General features: G+C 34.5%; 4 protein-coding genes across 4 annotated transcripts; 3 read left to right on the plus strand and 1 right to left on the minus strand.

Moving 5' to 3' along the window:
- The first annotated feature begins 667 nt into the window (after nt 1–667).
- On the plus strand, nt 668–1,374 carry LOC142983605 (hyphancin-3F-like). Its single transcript, XM_076130574.1, has 2 exons — nt 668–835; nt 1,141–1,374. The coding sequence occupies exons 1-2, from the start codon at nt 734–736 to the stop codon at nt 1,228–1,230; spliced, it is 192 nt and encodes a 63-aa protein (XP_075986689.1). The 5' UTR covers nt 668–733; the 3' UTR covers nt 1,231–1,374.
- Nucleotides 1,375–5,862: 4,488 nt separating this feature from the next.
- LOC142983607 (hyphancin-3D) lies at nt 5,863–6,550 on the plus strand. The gene is made up of 2 exons (XM_076130576.1): nt 5,863–6,045; nt 6,369–6,550. Exons 1-2 carry the CDS (start codon nt 5,944–5,946, stop codon nt 6,456–6,458), a joined length of 192 nt encoding a protein of 63 aa, XP_075986691.1. The 5' UTR covers nt 5,863–5,943; the 3' UTR covers nt 6,459–6,550.
- Nucleotides 6,551–8,128: 1,578 nt separating this feature from the next.
- Nucleotides 8,129–8,834, minus strand: LOC142983484 (hyphancin-3F). The gene is made up of 2 exons (XM_076130395.1): nt 8,658–8,834; nt 8,129–8,341 (listed from the first exon to the last, which is right to left on the minus strand). The coding sequence occupies exons 1-2, from the start codon at nt 8,757–8,759 to the stop codon at nt 8,252–8,254; spliced, it is 192 nt and encodes a 63-aa protein (XP_075986510.1). The 5' UTR covers nt 8,760–8,834; the 3' UTR covers nt 8,129–8,251.
- A 4,810-nt stretch (nt 8,835–13,644) lies between these two features.
- On the plus strand, nt 13,645–14,344 carry LOC142983606 (hyphancin-3F-like). The gene is made up of 2 exons (XM_076130575.1): nt 13,645–13,825; nt 14,142–14,344. Exons 1-2 carry the CDS (start codon nt 13,724–13,726, stop codon nt 14,229–14,231), a joined length of 192 nt encoding a protein of 63 aa, XP_075986690.1. The 5' UTR covers nt 13,645–13,723; the 3' UTR covers nt 14,232–14,344.
- The last annotated feature ends 2,976 nt before the right edge of the window (nt 14,345–17,320 follow it).

Consider the following 17,320-nt stretch of genomic DNA (forward strand, 5'->3'; position numbering starts at 1 on the left):
AATACGAAAACTAAATGCGTTCCTAATGCAATATCAGTAAGTACCTGTTTCAATATTCAGATTTGTGAATCATAAATCACGTTTGTCACAGGATATTAGAAAAAATATGCAAGCGGGTGTTTCATTCTTATGTATTCATAGTTTTTCAATTAAAAAAATGTTATGTATCGCTTTATTTTCTTATCAAATATATAGCCCAAGTTAACAATTAAACATTTCAACATTTCATTTACAAACTATGTACTTAAATAAAGATTATCAAGTTTCAGTCCTTCTTCGTTTACTACAGAATTAGGATAAAAAAGATAAAAAATACAAAATTCAAGGCGCTTACATATCAAATCAATAAAAGGATTCTTCAATAATTGCTAAAGAGCTATACAAAAACGATTATAATAAGATGACCGTGAAATATTGCATATAAACTAAACCAATAAACTTATAAACATAAATATTCGATAAGGGAATTCACATTTGAACTCCCGCCAGTCCCCGCACTAATTAACTGAGAGTTCTTATCAAAAACATTGCTATTTGCGTCTTTATTCAAATTTTAAGACCTTTATTTTGTTACTCATAAAGTTGAAAATTGCATGATAACGTTTTTGGTCGCGGCAAAATTAAATTTGTTTGGTTTTACAAAATTGGTATAAATATGTTAATATGCTTGATAGAGCATCATTCACATCGTTTTCGAGTGTTGAATTTTGATATTGAAATTAAATTTATAAAAATGAATTTCTCACGAGTATTGTTCTTCGTGTTCGCTTGTTTTGTCGCTTCGGCGACAGTGTCGGCGGCGCCTGAGCCTAGGTGGAAGGTCTTCAAGAAGATTGTAAGTTTCTCATTCCAAATACATGATTCTTCATCGTATTCTTACAGCGTTCACGACAACTTTTGTAGCTCATAAACAAAGATTCTTATAATATAAAGTTTTTAAAATGATCATACTCGGTAGAAACAAATAATGATTTTACCATAGATTACAGGAAATAATATAGAAAAATCAAAATTTCGGGACGCTTAGATGAACAAATTCAAAAGGCAAAACATTATATAGTTTTTATACTATTGGTCTCTCACCCCTTCCGTTTGGACCTCGAGGCACCTTATAATTCAGATTATTTTCTTTTTTTTCAGGAAAAAATGGGCCGTAACATCCGTGATGGGATCGTTAAGGCAGGACCAGCCATTGTTGTCCTGGGACAAGCGAAAGCCTTAGGAAAATAGACGCTGTACTTTCTAGTACTTAAATCCGACCATAATACCTACAACAATCGCCATTTTTGTACATATAGTATTAATTATAAAATAAGAATATTGTAAGTCATTTAAAATACTCTACCGAACCTCAATAAATATGATTTATCAATACTTATGTTTATTATTTTATTTTATTAAATAAGGCAAATCGTCCACCTTTTATTGCTCTTGTCTCGCCGGGACTTTTATAAGCATACAAACAACGGACACAAATTACAAACAGACCAAAACAACTATTTGTAGAACGCACACATTTTTTCCGTGTGGGAATCGAACCCGCAATGGTAAAGGTGTGGCGATCTAAACTACTGCGCCACGGAAAAACCGATGTTTTCCACGAAACGGCGTTAGTTCAATGGCTAAAGTATCGGACTAGGGAACGAGAGATTGAGAACTCGATTTCTAGCCATTGCTGCGCTCCTCAATTCGTAGTACTCGTAACCATTGGTCTTATAACACAAGATATATCTTTGAATATAAATGAAAGAAAAGCAGTTGATAGGGTTTGTAGCGAGTGGCGTTATCTGGTTTCTGCTTACCACAAGGCAAACTTACCTAATTTAACAAGCCAATTTAATACAAGCTTAGCTGGAAAGGTAAATAACTGCTATAATGCATTCTCAAACTCAACATCATCTACCTATAATACAGTTGAACCTTTTTTTATTTTTTTTGGGAAGAAGCGGCGTTCTTTCGGGCTCTCCCACCGGCTAGGCGTACCGGCTTTTAAATTTGGGCATACTGACTAAAAACCCGACGGTGTTCCTTCAACAGTCACCATAAAGTGGCCAAGACACAGTACCACCAATAGGATACTCCGCGTCCCAGCCGGTCCCACTTTCGAGAGGGGACGAGCATGAAAATTGCCCCCCCCCAGCTCTCCACCTCAAGGGAGCATGCCAGGAACACACAGCACACTGAGCAAATATTGTGAAGACTTCTTTGCATACCAATTTTATTTCAGGTAATGTGTTTCAGTCTACTAATTTTGTCTTTTTGAACCAAAGCCTCTGTCCGTGTGGATGAAAGCCCATAGCTTGGTTAACAACAGCCGTTCGGATCGATCTCTGAGGTTAAGCTACGCTTGCCGAGGTAGTTCTGTCGATTGGTGACTATCTTATACTTACGAGTTCCTCCGTGTTTCGGAGGAACGTTAAATTGTGGGTCCCGGTTGTCATTTCCAAAAATCTTTGACAGTTGTTAACACTAGACAGAAGCTAGAAAGTCTGACAACCAGTCTTAGCGAAGGGTATCGTGACCCAACCCAGGTAGTAAAATACTGATATTCAGCTGCATCCGGTGGGACTGGAAGCCGACTCCGACATAGTTTGGAGAAAGGCTAGGCTGATATTTCGTAAGAAAGCGTAATAGACAGAAGTTACCTATTCAAGTTACCATCATTCAGAAGATTACTTCAAAAATGTAAATTGGACCAAAACGGTACGATCTGGGATTGTGCATTTTTCAGAAACTGTAAGCTTTGCTACACAAGATCCAAATATAAACATCTCTCTTTATTTCTTCACGAAAGTTACCTCTGTGTAAATAAATCATGCACTTTTTCAAAAAGCTCATGGGACCAAACTACGGGAAGTGTTTAAAAAGTTATCTTTCAAAGTAAAGTTGAAAGAAGAAGCATAACAAAATCTACATAATAGCAAATGATTCGAAATCACATACCTACTTACTGGTATTAATACAATAATAATGGCCTGAAAATTTAAACCACTCCTCTGTCCAATAATATTATTAGGTCAAGCACTTTTACCATTGCATAGCTGAGAACCTACTATATTTTAAACGCAAACGTATAGTAGAATGCTTGTATTCTTTCGAATAAATATTACTGAAATTTTTTTGTGGCTTAACGACTGTTATTTCAGTAGGCAACAACCGGGACCGACTTTTTACGTGTGCCCTCCGAAGCACGAAGACGCCAGTTCAAATACCACTATCCTTTCACCCATCTATAGAATGACCGCGCCAACTGTTGCTTAACCCACAAATCTTATACCAGCCGGTGAAAGCAAATGGCTATGGACGCCTGAATTACAAGCTTATTTGGACTAACACAAACAATAATTTATTTTAAACACCTACTTCTTTCCATCTCTGCATCACTCTAAGGTAGACTGGTAGATAATACCTTTGGCATTAAGTCCGCCTATATACACCATGTATACAGGGTGTCCCAAAACTCAACGATAATCCGAGACAGGATGAAAGGCCAAGTCATACCGGTTCTAGGAAAAATAAAAAAAAATTCCATGTCACTTAGTTCAGCCAGAATAGACACTTTTCAAAAAAGTTGAAATTCCACACCCTTGCTCGCATTTTCAAGTCCTGTAATCACCAATGTCACAATTTCGCTGTGTTTTTTTTAATTTCGTGATCCTCATTAAATATGCTATTAATCGTAAAACAAATTAATGCACAAAACATTGTTAATTTAATAAAAAAAAGTTAAGTTTTAGTGAGTCACAGTTCACAGCTCGTGGCTTAGTTTACAACAGCCGCACGGATCGATCTCTGAGGTTAAGCTACGCTTGCCGAGGTTGTTCCGTGGATGGGTGACCATCCTAAACATATCGAGTTTCTCCGTGTTTCGGAAGGCACGTTAAATTGTGGGTCCCGGCTGTCATTTTCGAAGATCTTTGACAGTCGTTAACAGTAGTCAGAAGCTTGAAAGTCTGACAACCAGTCTTACCGAAGGGTATCGTGTTAATACCTAAGTAACTGGGTTGTAGAGGTCAGATAGGCAGTCGCTCCATGTAAAACACTGGTATTCAGCTGCATCCGGTGAGACTGGAAGCCGACTCCAACACAGTTTGGAACAAAGGCTAAGCGAATATATATAGTTCACAAAAATATCTTTAGTTAACTTTGACGCTTCATACTGAAAAAAAATGTACTACACTACCTTGGCAAGTTATTTCAAAAGTTGGCGCATTTAATCAAGATTTCAAAATGGTGCAACACTTGCCACTTTTCTTGCCATTAAAAATGGTATTTTTATTTGAACGAAGAGTATCCCCGCAGATGGATCGGACGCAGTGGTACAATTTTATGGCCTCCTCGTTCCCCCGATCTAAATCCAATAGATATTTTTTACTGGGAATGCATAAAATAAAAATTCTATTCAAAATCAATACAAAATCTATCAGAACTTCGCAAGAAAATTGACACAACGTCAGAAGAAATAAATGCAAGGAATTTTGCTTGACTGGTGAAAAGATCTTTTGTACGTCGTTGCAGAGTCTGTATTCGAGCCAGAGGGAAGCAATTATTTGTAGTAAAGAGGAAATTGAGTCAGTCCATAACTAATATTGAATGTAATAAACATAATAAGTAATAATAATTTAAAAAAAAACAATGAACGAACCATCGTTCTTATTTAATTATTCTCCTTCAACTAAAGTAATTCCGAATTGCTTTCCTCTGGCACGAATACAGGCTCTGCAACGCCTTACAAATAACCTTTGCACTGGTCAATCAAAATTCCTTGCATTTATTTCCTTTGACGTTGTGTCAATTTTCTGGCGAAGTTCTGATAGATTTTGTATTGATTTTGGATAAACTTTTTCTTTTATGCATTCCCAGTAAAAAATATCTACTGGATTTAGATGGGGGGAACGAGGAGGCCATAAAATTGTACCACTGCGTCCGATCCACCTGCGGGGATACTCTTCGTTTAAATAAAAATAACATTTTTAATGGCAAGAAAAGTGGCAAGTGTTGCACCATTTTGAAATCTTGATTAAATGCGCCAACTTTTGAAATAACTTGCCAAGGTAGTGTAGTACATATTTTTCAATATGAAGCGTCAAAGTTAACTAAAGATATTTTTGTGAACTATGACTCACTAAAACTTAACTTTTTTTATTAAATTAACAATGTTTTATGCATTAATTTGTTTTACGATTAATAGCATATTTAATGAAGATCACGAAATTCAAAAAAACATAGCGAAATTGTGACATTGGTGATTACAGGACTTGAAAATGCGAGCAAGGGTGTGGAATTTCAACTTTTTTTAAAATGTCTATTATGGCTGAACTAAGTGACATGAATTTTTTTTTTATTTTTCCTAGAACCGGTATGACTTGGCCTTTCATCCTGTCTCGGATTATCGTTGAGTTTTGGGACACCCTGTATATATGAATTTTAAAATAAATAAACCGAAACATGTTTTCACGCAGACGAAGACCCGGATAGAAGCGAGTAAGTCTATAAACAAACTATAAACCGTGATAGAATCATGAAAATATAATGCGTATGCATCTTAGAGAGCTTATCTCAAGTCACTCTAGATTCTATGACCCGCTAAGAATTATCTGTAGTCATAAAAATAAACATCTCGTTGATGAACTTAAGTTCAATCACACACGACGTCCCGGTAGTTCCCTCATTCCTAATACCAATTAAGCGAGACGTCTTATCGAAACCACCACTTATATGCCATTTTAAATCAAACTATTGAACTTTATTTCTAAGAGCGTAAGGTCTGAACTCGTACAAAACATATTTTAATAACTGTAAATATAATTTTGTTTTCATCTTCGGAAGTTGGTATAAATAAGTTATGATGCTTAGTAGAGCATCATTCGCATCATATCCACTGTAGTGTGATTTCGATTAAGATATTTTAAAAAGTGAAATTAATATATTTCAATTTCAAAAATGAATTTCTCAAGGATTTTGTTTTTCGTTTTCGCTTGTTTCGTCGCTTTGGCGAGTGTGTCGGCAGCGCCTGAGCCTAGATGGAAAATCTTCAAGAAAATTGTAAGTTCTGTACTTAATTTGAATCTTTACTTAGGTGTTCGTTTGTTGATTTCTGCAGTGTTTTATTATTCCCTTCCGTAGTCAAGTTGCATTGTCATGTTTAGTAGCTAATTATCTAAGATTTTGAACTTTTTAATACTATTTTATAAAATAAAAGAACTGTCATTTGAGTAATATTAAACTGTTATTCATGAATTGTTTCAAACTTGGATATTTTAGTATTCTGAATTTATAAGGATTGCCAATTTATCACATACCTACTGGCTATGAAACTTGATATGCTTTTAGTATATCTAAATAAATTGTTTCTTTTTTTGTTTCAGGAACGAGTTGGCCAGAACATTCGTGATGGTATCATTAAAGCGGGGCCTGCAGTTCAAGTCCTGGGCGAGGCAAAGGCGATAGGAAAATAAATATCTACCCAAATTAGTTAAATATAATTATGTTTTAAGTTATAATTGTAATACTCATTCTGCAGTCAATAAATTATTATATTTTAAGCATATCTCATGATTTTAATTAATCTTACAACATACCTGAAAGAAAACTTTCGGAAGGAAAGGAAGGGTTCGAACCTGAAACCTCTTCGCAGTCGCATACACTACTGATCGCGCCACAGAGGCAGTTAAACCTTCCATAATCTACTAGGAAACGGCTAAAAACGTATCGCTGCTAACTATGCATGCTAGGCGTTTTCGTAACAAAAGCTGAATATCGACTCCATAGCTAACTACGAGTGAACAGCGAAGGAGATGATACTGTTTAAATGGTTAAGTGTGTACTGAAAGTTACACTACAGTTGTACATTTGGAAATACTTAAAACTCACCTATTTAACAAAATAAAACGGTCGCCCTAAGATTTATTGATGAAATAATGTGTTTATTTATTAATGGGGCAGTAAGCCTCTGTGGTATAGACGATATGGTAGAGGTATAAGACTGTAGTACCCGTAACCGGCGGTCTTGTATGACAAGATGTATGGATGTGAATGAAGCAAGGGTAGTTTGTACGAATCCTACCAAGTGGCGTTCTTTTGTTTCTGCATACCACTATGAAAAAAAAGCGTGATATTGTATATGTTTGTATAAGACTGCTAATCATGACTTCTTAGGTTCAGTTCTTAGTCATAAAACGTTTCCAATAGTTCACCTCACCCTCTATGACATGGTTTAACATAATTATATTGCGAAGTGCATATTAAATTTTGCGTGCCTACATATTTAGTCATAGCAGGCATAATTTCGAAATTTATCATAAATTCGAAAAATCCTTCTACCGGACTTTAAAAAAAACTTGTGCCACGGAAACCTATTTTCCGAGAAGTCCTTATAAGCAAGTTACGTTATTCCGTTTTCCAGATATTTTGAGTCGAAATTCAGATCCGGCTTTGACCAAATCCAGGCTTCACTAAGCTCCTTGGGTCGTTGAATTTCTATAGAAAATAATATCAATTCTATTGGACTACTTTCTTGGAGTTTTATAAAACTGTTTGTTATTTTGTTCTGTAGTTTGGATTGTAGGAAAATGTACGGCTTTGTTGATATTCTGCGTAGGATATAAGTATTGGATAGTTGCTTGTTTGTTAGATAGAAAAGATTATAACTAGAACCCGGAAAGGGCCATTGTGTATCTCAGTTGACAACTATTTGATTGTCTTTGTGATACATTGCCTCTTTTCCTCAAAATATGGTGATTAATACGTTATACTACAGTAGCAATGTACTGCATAGTGGCTATCAAACTAGCATACAGTAGTTGTGAACTGAGATACACAACACCTCGCTGAACCATTTTTTATTAGTATTAATTTGTTTCAAATTGTTTCATCAAAATTGTTTTACAGCAAATTTTTTGTTTGCATTTCAGTGGATACTATCCTGAACTTTGATCAGCTCTCTATAATGCATAAAATGGGTATAAAACAATATGATATTTCACTTTAGGCCAAATTAGCTCTATGTTTTATAAAATGACAAAAATGTGTGGAAAACTGGATGAATAATTGTTTAACCAGACATGTTTTTTGTTATAACAATAGCTTGTGATGAGAACCACTGTGTAGAAAAGCAGAACAACAGAAATATTTTGTAAATAACATTTATTGCAGGCAGATCATGGCACTTAAATTAAAATTAATACTTAAAAATATGTACAATAATAATCTCAAAAGTTTCTTCAATAAGGTCTAATTTGGTTTGACTGAATTATTTTCCTAAGGCTTTGGCTTGTCCCAGGACTCCTATGGCTGGACCAGCTTTGATGATACCGTCGCGGACGTTGCGACCGACTTTCTCCTGAAAAGCAGAAATAAATCATTGGTTTAGTGATTTGTATTATTATTTTAATATTTTAGGGATATATTTATTATGGATTATATTATATATTTATTATGGGATATCTTATGGACCGCACCATCAGTGGAAAACACAAATATTCTTTCCCTGAGGGAATCGAACCCACGATCTCCCGACACCAGCAGTGGTACGACGCCCAACTTAACTGCTATGCCACTGAGGCCGTCAAATACTTAATATAGTTATGCGTGTTTTATAATAAGTAACTGCCATTAAATGTCAGAAATAAAAAAGTAATTGATAGAAAGAAACTTACAATTTTCTTGAAGACCTTCCACCTCGGTTCAGGCGCCGCCGACACTGTCGCCAAAGCGACAAAACAAGCGAACACGAAGAACAATACTCGTGAGAAATTCATTTTTATATTTAAATTCAAATCTCAAAATTAGAGAAAGAATATTATAATTTTCGCTTCGTTGCTACAACTCGAATGATGCTCTACTTGCTTGCATCCCGATTTATATACTTGTAAACCGACTCATACGACGTTAAACTTTAATATTGATCTCATTCAAATTTAAACCCTATTCCGTACCAATAAAGTTTATTTTCGTTTAAGTCTAGAATGAATTGCAGATGTTTAATTTGTTGATAACGGTTCGTTCAGCGTTGACTCGAGGGAAGCCCCGGTTATATCATAATGAACTCTCGTTCTATAGTAGGTATTCATCTCCGATGTTCGATGAAAACACTTAAAGATGTTCCGGGAATAGCGAGTTTAATTTCAGATTAGTTTTAAAGTTAGATTGCGTCTTTTTTCCTGCATTTTTGTTAGGTAAATGTAGAAGCAGAGTTAAAAAAATGTGAAACACAATATTTATTAACTGCAAGGGTTAATAATCTTTATCAAAAAAGGAGGAGGTTCTCAATGATTTTTTTTGTTCCTGTTTGTTACCTCATAACTTTTTACTGGGTAGACTGATTTCATCCAATCAACGGACACAAAATACAACCAGACTCGAAACAGTTACTTATGGATCTCACAAATAAAATTGTTCCGTGTGGGAATCGAACCCACGTCCTACCCTTAGTTTATTATCTACTCTACACAAGAATATTAAAAAGTTACAAATACATTCAAATTAAAAAACAAAAACTTAAAAAAACTATATGACTACTAGTATATATCTTCAATGAATCATCATCAAAGCATTTACTATAAGCGCTTCGTAGTAAATGACTCAATATCGGGGGCTGCCCTGCAACTTTTCTTTGTGTGTGTCACATTAACATACAATGAAGAATATTTAATCAACTGTGACCTCTTCTGAATATATAGGTTTTTTTTAGATTGATGACCAAGAAATATTCCTTGACTTTTTATTCTACTTGATATATATATTAAATAAATAAATAATTTATGTCATTGGACAACTCACACACGGTGATTTTGTTCCAAACTAAGCAGAGCTTGTTCTATGGTAACCAAATAACTGAAAAACATACTTATATACTTCTAAATACAACTTATATACATAGACAAATTAACAACCAGGCTCGGAACAAATACTCGTGCTCATCACACAAAGATTTGTCTTGGATTCGAACCCACCACACGCGGCGCTACGGTTATTGCAGCGAGATGACTACTTTAACCACTGAGTCAAACGTGCAGTTTTATTTTAATTAGGTACCACTACTTGTCATCAATGAATCTTCATCTAAGCATTTACTACAAGTATTTCGTAGTAAATGAATCAACATCGGGGGCTGCCCTGCAAATTGCCTTCGTAGGTGTCATTATCATACAAATAAGAATGTTTTATTGTGACCTGTGTTGAATATGGGTGCAGGTTTTTTTTAGCTGTGAAGTCCCTTGATGACCAGGAAATAATCCTTGCCTTTTATATCATACTGCACGTAACTTAAATACCTATGAATGTTTACTGTATGTCTGAAAAGATATATGTATGTTTTTCCTGTTTTTAAAAGATCTGCCACTAATTGACAAGACCCCCACCAATTAACTCCTCATCAACAAGAGATAATATCTCTTGTTGATGAGGAGTTAATTGGTGGGGGCTTTCGTTTATGGGAGGGAAGAAGGCCCCTATCAACTGCTATAAAAAGTAGTTTGAGGGATACATTTTGCAAAATTGATAAGATATTTTGAACCTAAAATAGTTCAAAGCCTAAGTTTACCTAGAATTTATATACTCGGGAAATGTTTATAGCTACCATGAAAATTATATCATCTAACAGAAATATTGATCTCCAAATTCAATCAATTTGATCTCCGAAAATTTCTGACCAATCCGATAGCAATAAGTGGCGTCAGTTACCTTACAAAACGGCAAACCTAACAATAAAATGCAAATATACAAAACAACTGCAAACGAGGTAATTCACCGACAAAACAAAGAACGACTCAAACAATAACAAGGAAAAGTCTTTTATTTACAATGTCTCATTTATATTTTCAGCTGTTAAAATTATCTATGAGGTCGCAAATGTTTATTTTATTTACGTATATTCGGGTCTTTACCTAAACCAGATATTGTTATAATTGATTAGCTCTGGCCCGCGACTTCGTCCGGACCATAAATATAATCCACTTATCCCTGTTCCAGTTCCCGGAATTCTGCAATAAAAACTATTCTACATATATCCTTTTTAGAGTCTCAAACTATCTTTGTACGAAATTTAATAAAAATCGGTTCAGTGGTTTATGCGAGAAGAAGAGATAGACAGAAATATTTTCATAGGTTAATATTAGTATAGATTTGAACAATACAGTTTTTATCCCGTCTTCAAAGAAAGAATAATAAAAATAAGGAAATAAAAGATAACATGTCGTAAACATTTATTGAGACTACGTGTCGTAGGGTTTAAGGATTAACAGTTGTTTTCAATAAACTAACTTCCGTTACTCAATGGTTAAGGTGATTACCAGAGCACGCAGGAATCATGGACTCAATTTCTACGAAGCAAATTAAAATCCGTCAGTTAAATGTGATCGTTTAATAGTCACGCTATTCACGTGTATCAAACACAACACCAATTTAATTTTACAGCACTGAAATTACATTATATACAATAATTTGTATGCAATTTTATGCCAAATACATGAAATTCCAAACAACCTGCACATGTAGAGACTAAAGCATAGTAAATGCAAATAGTTATGCATTTACTATGGTCATAATTAGGTAGGAATGCCAATACCTGTTTGTGCAGCTAAACTGCTAATCCAATTTTCATGAAATTTTGCAAGAAGTCCCCAACCCGCACTTAGCCAGCGTGGTGGACTCAAGGCCTAACCTCTCCCTCATTACGGGAGGAGACCCTTGTCCAGCAGTGGGACATTTATGGGTTAAATTAATTAGCATGGTGACATTGTTAGACCTTTAAATTGGTGTAGTGTTAGGGTCTTCATATACACAGGCTACTAAAATATAAATGGTATTTCATTGGAGGTTAGTTTTATTTCGAAAATCAGTTCAAGGTGCTGGAATACAAGATGGGAGTTTGGACACGAACGGAGTCGCGTAGGTTACTTAGTTTATTGAGTAACTAGCTGAACTGCGCACATCAGATAGAATGGGTCATAATTTTCCCCCATTTTGTAACATTTTTTACTGGTACTCTGCTCCTATTGGTCATAGCGTGATGATATACAGCCTATAGCCTTCCTCGATAAACGGGCTATCTAACACTGAAAGATTTTTCAAATCGGACCAGTAGTTCTTGAGATTAGCGCGTTCAAACAAACAAACAAACAAACAAACAAACAAACTCTTCAGCTTTATAATATTAGTATAAATTAAATCAAAGTATCATTTTTTTTTCAAAATCAACCTGAAGATGCTGACATGTGGGAAGATAGTTTGTGCACGAACGGAGTCGCGTAGGTAACTTAGTTTATTGAGTAATTATGCTCATCTTCTTCACCCGAGATAACTAAGATTGACCTGAAAGTTTCAACGGGAAAGAACCGTCTTATCTGAACAAAGTATTTTTGTAATTTTATCTCGTTAAGATTAAACTAAATAAACATAAGCGTCATTTCTTTATTAAGTCAGTAGAACAGATTGTAAATTAGACAAATATGGACAAAAAAAAATTTTAATGAACTTCCTAACCGGTCCTCTAAGGTGATATTTGCCTTTTCTAATTAGCACCTCGAGGTGTAGCAATTTTTCCGATATAACTTTTAATGAGAGTAACAGTATTTCTACAGATTTGGAGTGTTTTTACTTATATAAATTAAAATATGTGTATGTTTTTAGCTTTAATAATTTGTTAAATATTTCTGTGATCTGCCAAAAGATGATTTGTGTCTTAGAAATACGAAGATGACTGATGTTGTATATTATCCGTCAAGTATATTAAAATTGTGATATTTTGTCGCAAAGTGTCGACAAGTAATAATGTTCTCTTCAAGATTGCTACGAAACGGATTGATGGCCGTCGTAAACTGTGACTAATATCTGAGACCGACGAAATGACAAATCACGCTTTTACTAGTACTCCTGAAATGTATCTCAAAGATTTCTTTCAAAAGCTTTACATTTATTGTATGTATGTTGTATGTATTTTTACCTTTATACCAATAACAAAATAAAAATTGTACGTGAAAAAAAATGTTGAACCACAAACGGAAACGAAAAATGTAATAGGGAAATAATTTAAAAACGAGTTTCAAAGTTCTTTCTAAACCGGGATTGGTACTGAATAATCTGTACGCAATGAATAAATTATATCTTTAACGATTTACTGTTAAATGATATCATATAAATATAAGTTCGGGGGAAAAGTCTTTTCGCATTATAGTATGTATGAACTTGTAATAAAATCTCTTTGGCTTCAAGAATCACAAATGAGTACACGGTTCATTAGGTTTCTTTCAGTGAGCTCGTGAGCTACCCAAAAAGTTCATTCATACTATAATGCGAAAAGACTTTTTCCGCGACCTAATAATAATTGTTACTACAATCAACAAAGAAAACTTATAAATCCATTATCATATTTTAAGCAATGACCTCTCAGGCATCTCGAATGATTTCATCCAAAGAGATAATGAGTATTATAGTTCAATAAGATCATACTACCGGGGCTTCCCTGTCTACAGCAAGTACCGTTATCAAGACAAAGTTATTTAAACAGTTGAACACAAAGTGCTCTGCAAAAATTATCCTTAAATGCGTAGACATAAAGTTCAATTTCTTATGTGTATATTTTAAAAATTACATGTCGTATTGGTCGGTTTACAAGTATATAAATCGGGATGCAAGCAAGTAGAGCATCAATCGAGTCGTAGCAACGAAGTGAACATTGAAATATAATTTCTCTAATTTTGAGATTTTAATTTAAATATACAAAATGAATTTCTCACGAGTTTTGTTCTTCGTGTTCGCTTGCTTTGTCGCTTTGGCGGTAGTGTCGGCGGCGCCAGAGCCTAGGTGGAAGGTCTTCAAGAAAATTGTAAGATTTAAATTTTTCTTATTCTTTTAAGGCAGTGAAGTAGATTTCACACGCATGATTCATCACATTGATTCTTCATTTATATGCCTCGCTCATCCAATTAAACAATAGCACGCGAAGAATAGTGTATGCGATTGTATTTGACTTTTGAGTCGAGTAAAAAAGGATAGTTTCTTAATTTTTTATCGGAAACCTTTCAAACTTTTAATAAGTAAGCTTTGGTTTAGTCCTGTCCCCTTTGAAATGGAAACAGCATATTAAAAACATTCAAAAAATATGTATATATTTCTAACAACACTTTTTTTTCTATTTTCAGGAGAAGGTCGGACGCAACGTCCGCGATGGTATCATCAAAGCTGGTCCAGCCATCGGAGTCCTGGGACAAGCCAAAGCCTTAGGAAAATAATGAAGTCAAACCAAATTAGACCTTATTACATATAAAGAAAATTGTACATAATTATTGTATTACTATAAGTTTTTAGTCATAATATGTGTAAATAAACTACTTTTTATGTATAATCTTTTTGGATTTAGTTCATTTGAAACATACATCTTATACCTCATGCACAAAACACAAAAATATTTGAGTCGCAGGAAAATATTGTCAAGAAACTTTCCTTCTCGCTAAAAGTTCTTTAAAGCTAAAACAGTTCAGAGAAGAACCAGGCCAGCGCAGTAGCCTCTAATTCTAACTTAAATCTATTTATGAATCTATGAGAATCGAACGCTTGACCCCTGCGCTCAGTTATTACACGACTAAAGTAATGCAGAAACATTATAAACTGTACAACCGACAGAGATGAATAGAATATATTTCGCTTAAAATTTTCTGATTTAAACTGCAGCATGAAATGCCAAATATTATACGTGCAAATACAATTCAACTGCTAACGGTCTGCCAGACTTGATCCCGGGAGACTCATATTTTCAAGTTGAAAATCAAAATTTCCAGCAACCCATTGTTTCTGGAATCATTCCAACATAATGTAGCTGTTTACCACATTTCCAATGAGCTAGGTATACGAGTATTTTAAATTGTAAAATTTGCAGTCACATTGATACCGACACATCAATATTGTAACGCGATTATCCACATTCGATACAGAGTATCAACAATTTGCCATTTGAAAATATTTACGGGAATAATTAGTTCCAACGTAATCCGCCTGGGGGCACTGGTCAGTGTTCAATTCGAAATTATTTGGTAATTGTAAAAATTATTCTATTTCAAAGTAAAGAAACGTTATTGCTTTTTCTTATACTACCAAGAAATGAACGATAAGCCACATTTTTTGTCAAACATTATGTCCAAATAGACAGGATCCTTAATAGTCAATTTGTTCATTCAGTATGCAGCATATACGCGTCGCGTTTGCGACATTATAATTAGCACTTCTTGTTATCGTTAGATAATGTTTTAGAGGTTATATTTATTGATATTGTATATAAAGTAGCGCAACAGGTATCAAAACCAAAGCTCAATATATCAAGTCACACATAAATAAGTGTTTTCCAAACATGTAATAAATATTTCCTCAGCAAAATTGCTTGGTTAAAAGATAGAAGAGATTTTCTCGCAATAAAACAGCGGGATGTAAGCCTTTTATTAAACGGGAATATAATATATGTAACGTAAATTTATTTTATTATCACCGATATATGTATGTTTAGAATTTTGTATACATACAAACACGTTTCGCCGTTAGTCCTATATAACAGGAGTCGAGCCTATTGCCATATACCCGCCGCGTTACTATACTTCGGGCTACTCTTCTCTATAGACGCCTAAAGTTAAGTAAAATAAAAATATGCTAAATTAGATAAGACCAACCGGGGAATCAAATTCTAGACCACATGATCAGCAGCCATATTAACTACCGACTGGGGCACATAGGCAGTAGGGTGTTTCACTTACTAAGGCAAAAAAATTAAATTGTTTATATTTCTAGACTTTGCTCGCCTTTTAGATCTCAGTCATGTAAAAGGTATGTATACCAAATTTCAAGCTGTTTGGATAATATTTAGAGGTTGCACACTTTGGTCACTTTTCAAAATGTATGAAAAATACTCAACTATCAATATTCATCTCGTTTATTAAAAAAACTAGAAATCAAAACTCTAAATAATAATATTCTTTGAATACTTAAATTAATATACATTGTGACTGACGATAAACAATACGCATCAAACAATTTTATAAGATGGTAGCTCAGCTTTTGTTCACTTGGTGACGGCATTTCCGTGATTTTTGACTACGATCAACAAAATTTGTTTTTGTTGCTTGTCTTTCACCGCTTTTCTTATATTAGAACTATTCCTCGTTCTGCAATGTTAATAACCACCTTCAGAAAATTTACTTGGATCCTTAGTAAATCACTGCAGTACTCTGTCAAATCGTGGATTCCAAGCAACTCGAAGAAACTCTTTGTTTTTTTTTGGTTACAAAATCGCTTGTGATAGTTTCTTTAAAGTCCAGTCCTTTACCTTCCAACCACATCAATTCTTTTTGTTCTGCGGGTACCATTTCCAAATTTTGAAGCACCTATTCCTTAACTTCTTCGTCGTAACGTAAACGTTCATCAAAAGAAGCCAGTCACACGTTTGTTTCTGATAGATGCCAGACGCCTTTTGGCCGCTGAAATAGCACTTTTGCCTTCGTCTGGCTAAGAATTTAATATATCTAGTAAGTCAAGGCCTAGGAGCCCATCGGCTTACAGGTGCCTCGTGCCACAAACGGACGTATATGAGACTGACGAAATCATCTATTCTCTTCATTCCTTTCGAATCGCGTTGAAATATGTTCAATTGTGAAAAAAAAAAACAATTTTAAGTGTATAATACCTAATATATTATGCTTTTGTCATCGATCTTGCCTGACGGAATTCTGAAACTGAAGTTGATTTCAGCTCAACCTTCTAAATAAAGGGAGTGAGAGTTGTAACAACTCTTTGTAGTCCTCTCTTGGATGGTTTCCGTCCCTTAGAATACCTTGAATGTAAGTAACCATTATCACACGTTGTTCTTCTAATAATCTTGGAATAGGAGAGTCTTTGTCTCAAATTGTTGTGTATGAATTCTTTACAAGGGTACTATTGGCTTTCGTCCACACATCTTAGAATTTAGCATTGGTAAATTTAGCGGCATTTGAGAGTGTTTGTTTCATTTCTTTACGGTGATAATTTAACCCAAAGTACTTGCTCTTTTGAAGGAAGTCTAGCTCTTAAAAAAACATTAATAGGCACTTTTTCTAATAACCAAGTACCTCTTTTAGTCCCTATGTTTAAAATAGATTACTAACCTGCAACAAATATAATCCTACATAAGAATTATAGAATAAAAACCCTAGCACACTATGGTACAAAATTCGAAATTATGCTATATCAAGATAAAAGTCACCTATGTGTGCAACCTTTAAATATTGTCCAATCACAATTAAATTTGACTGAAATGTTGTTTGTACCATTGAGACTCAGGGGCCGTGCAAAGTCACATTAA

The sequence above is a fragment of the Anticarsia gemmatalis genome, chromosome 24 (assembly GCF_050436995.1).
Source record: "Anticarsia gemmatalis isolate Benzon Research Colony breed Stoneville strain chromosome 24, ilAntGemm2 primary, whole genome shotgun sequence".
Taxonomy (NCBI): domain Eukaryota; kingdom Metazoa; phylum Arthropoda; class Insecta; order Lepidoptera; family Erebidae; genus Anticarsia; species Anticarsia gemmatalis.

Excerpts from the sequence above, each read along its gene's own strand:
- LOC142983605 (XM_076130574.1), top strand. The coding sequence starts at position 734 with ATGAATTTCTCACGAGTATTGTTCTTCGTGTTCGCTTGTTTTGTCGCT. Across the intron at positions 836-1,140 it reads GGAAGGTCTTCAAGAAGATT|GAAAAAATGGGCCGTAACAT; the intron begins GTAAGTTTCTCA and ends CTTTTTTTTCAG.
- LOC142983607 (XM_076130576.1), top strand. The coding sequence starts at position 5,944 with ATGAATTTCTCAAGGATTTTGTTTTTCGTTTTCGCTTGTTTCGTCGCT. Across the intron at positions 6,046-6,368 it reads GGAAAATCTTCAAGAAAATT|GAACGAGTTGGCCAGAACAT; the intron begins GTAAGTTCTGTA and ends TTTTTGTTTCAG.
- LOC142983484 (XM_076130395.1), bottom strand. The coding sequence starts at position 8,759 with ATGAATTTCTCACGAGTATTGTTCTTCGTGTTCGCTTGTTTTGTCGCT. Across the intron at positions 8,342-8,657 it reads GGAAGGTCTTCAAGAAAATT|GAGAAAGTCGGTCGCAACGT; the intron begins GTAAGTTTCTTT and ends TCTGCTTTTCAG.
- LOC142983606 (XM_076130575.1), top strand. The coding sequence starts at position 13,724 with ATGAATTTCTCACGAGTTTTGTTCTTCGTGTTCGCTTGCTTTGTCGCT. Across the intron at positions 13,826-14,141 it reads GGAAGGTCTTCAAGAAAATT|GAGAAGGTCGGACGCAACGT; the intron begins GTAAGATTTAAA and ends TTCTATTTTCAG.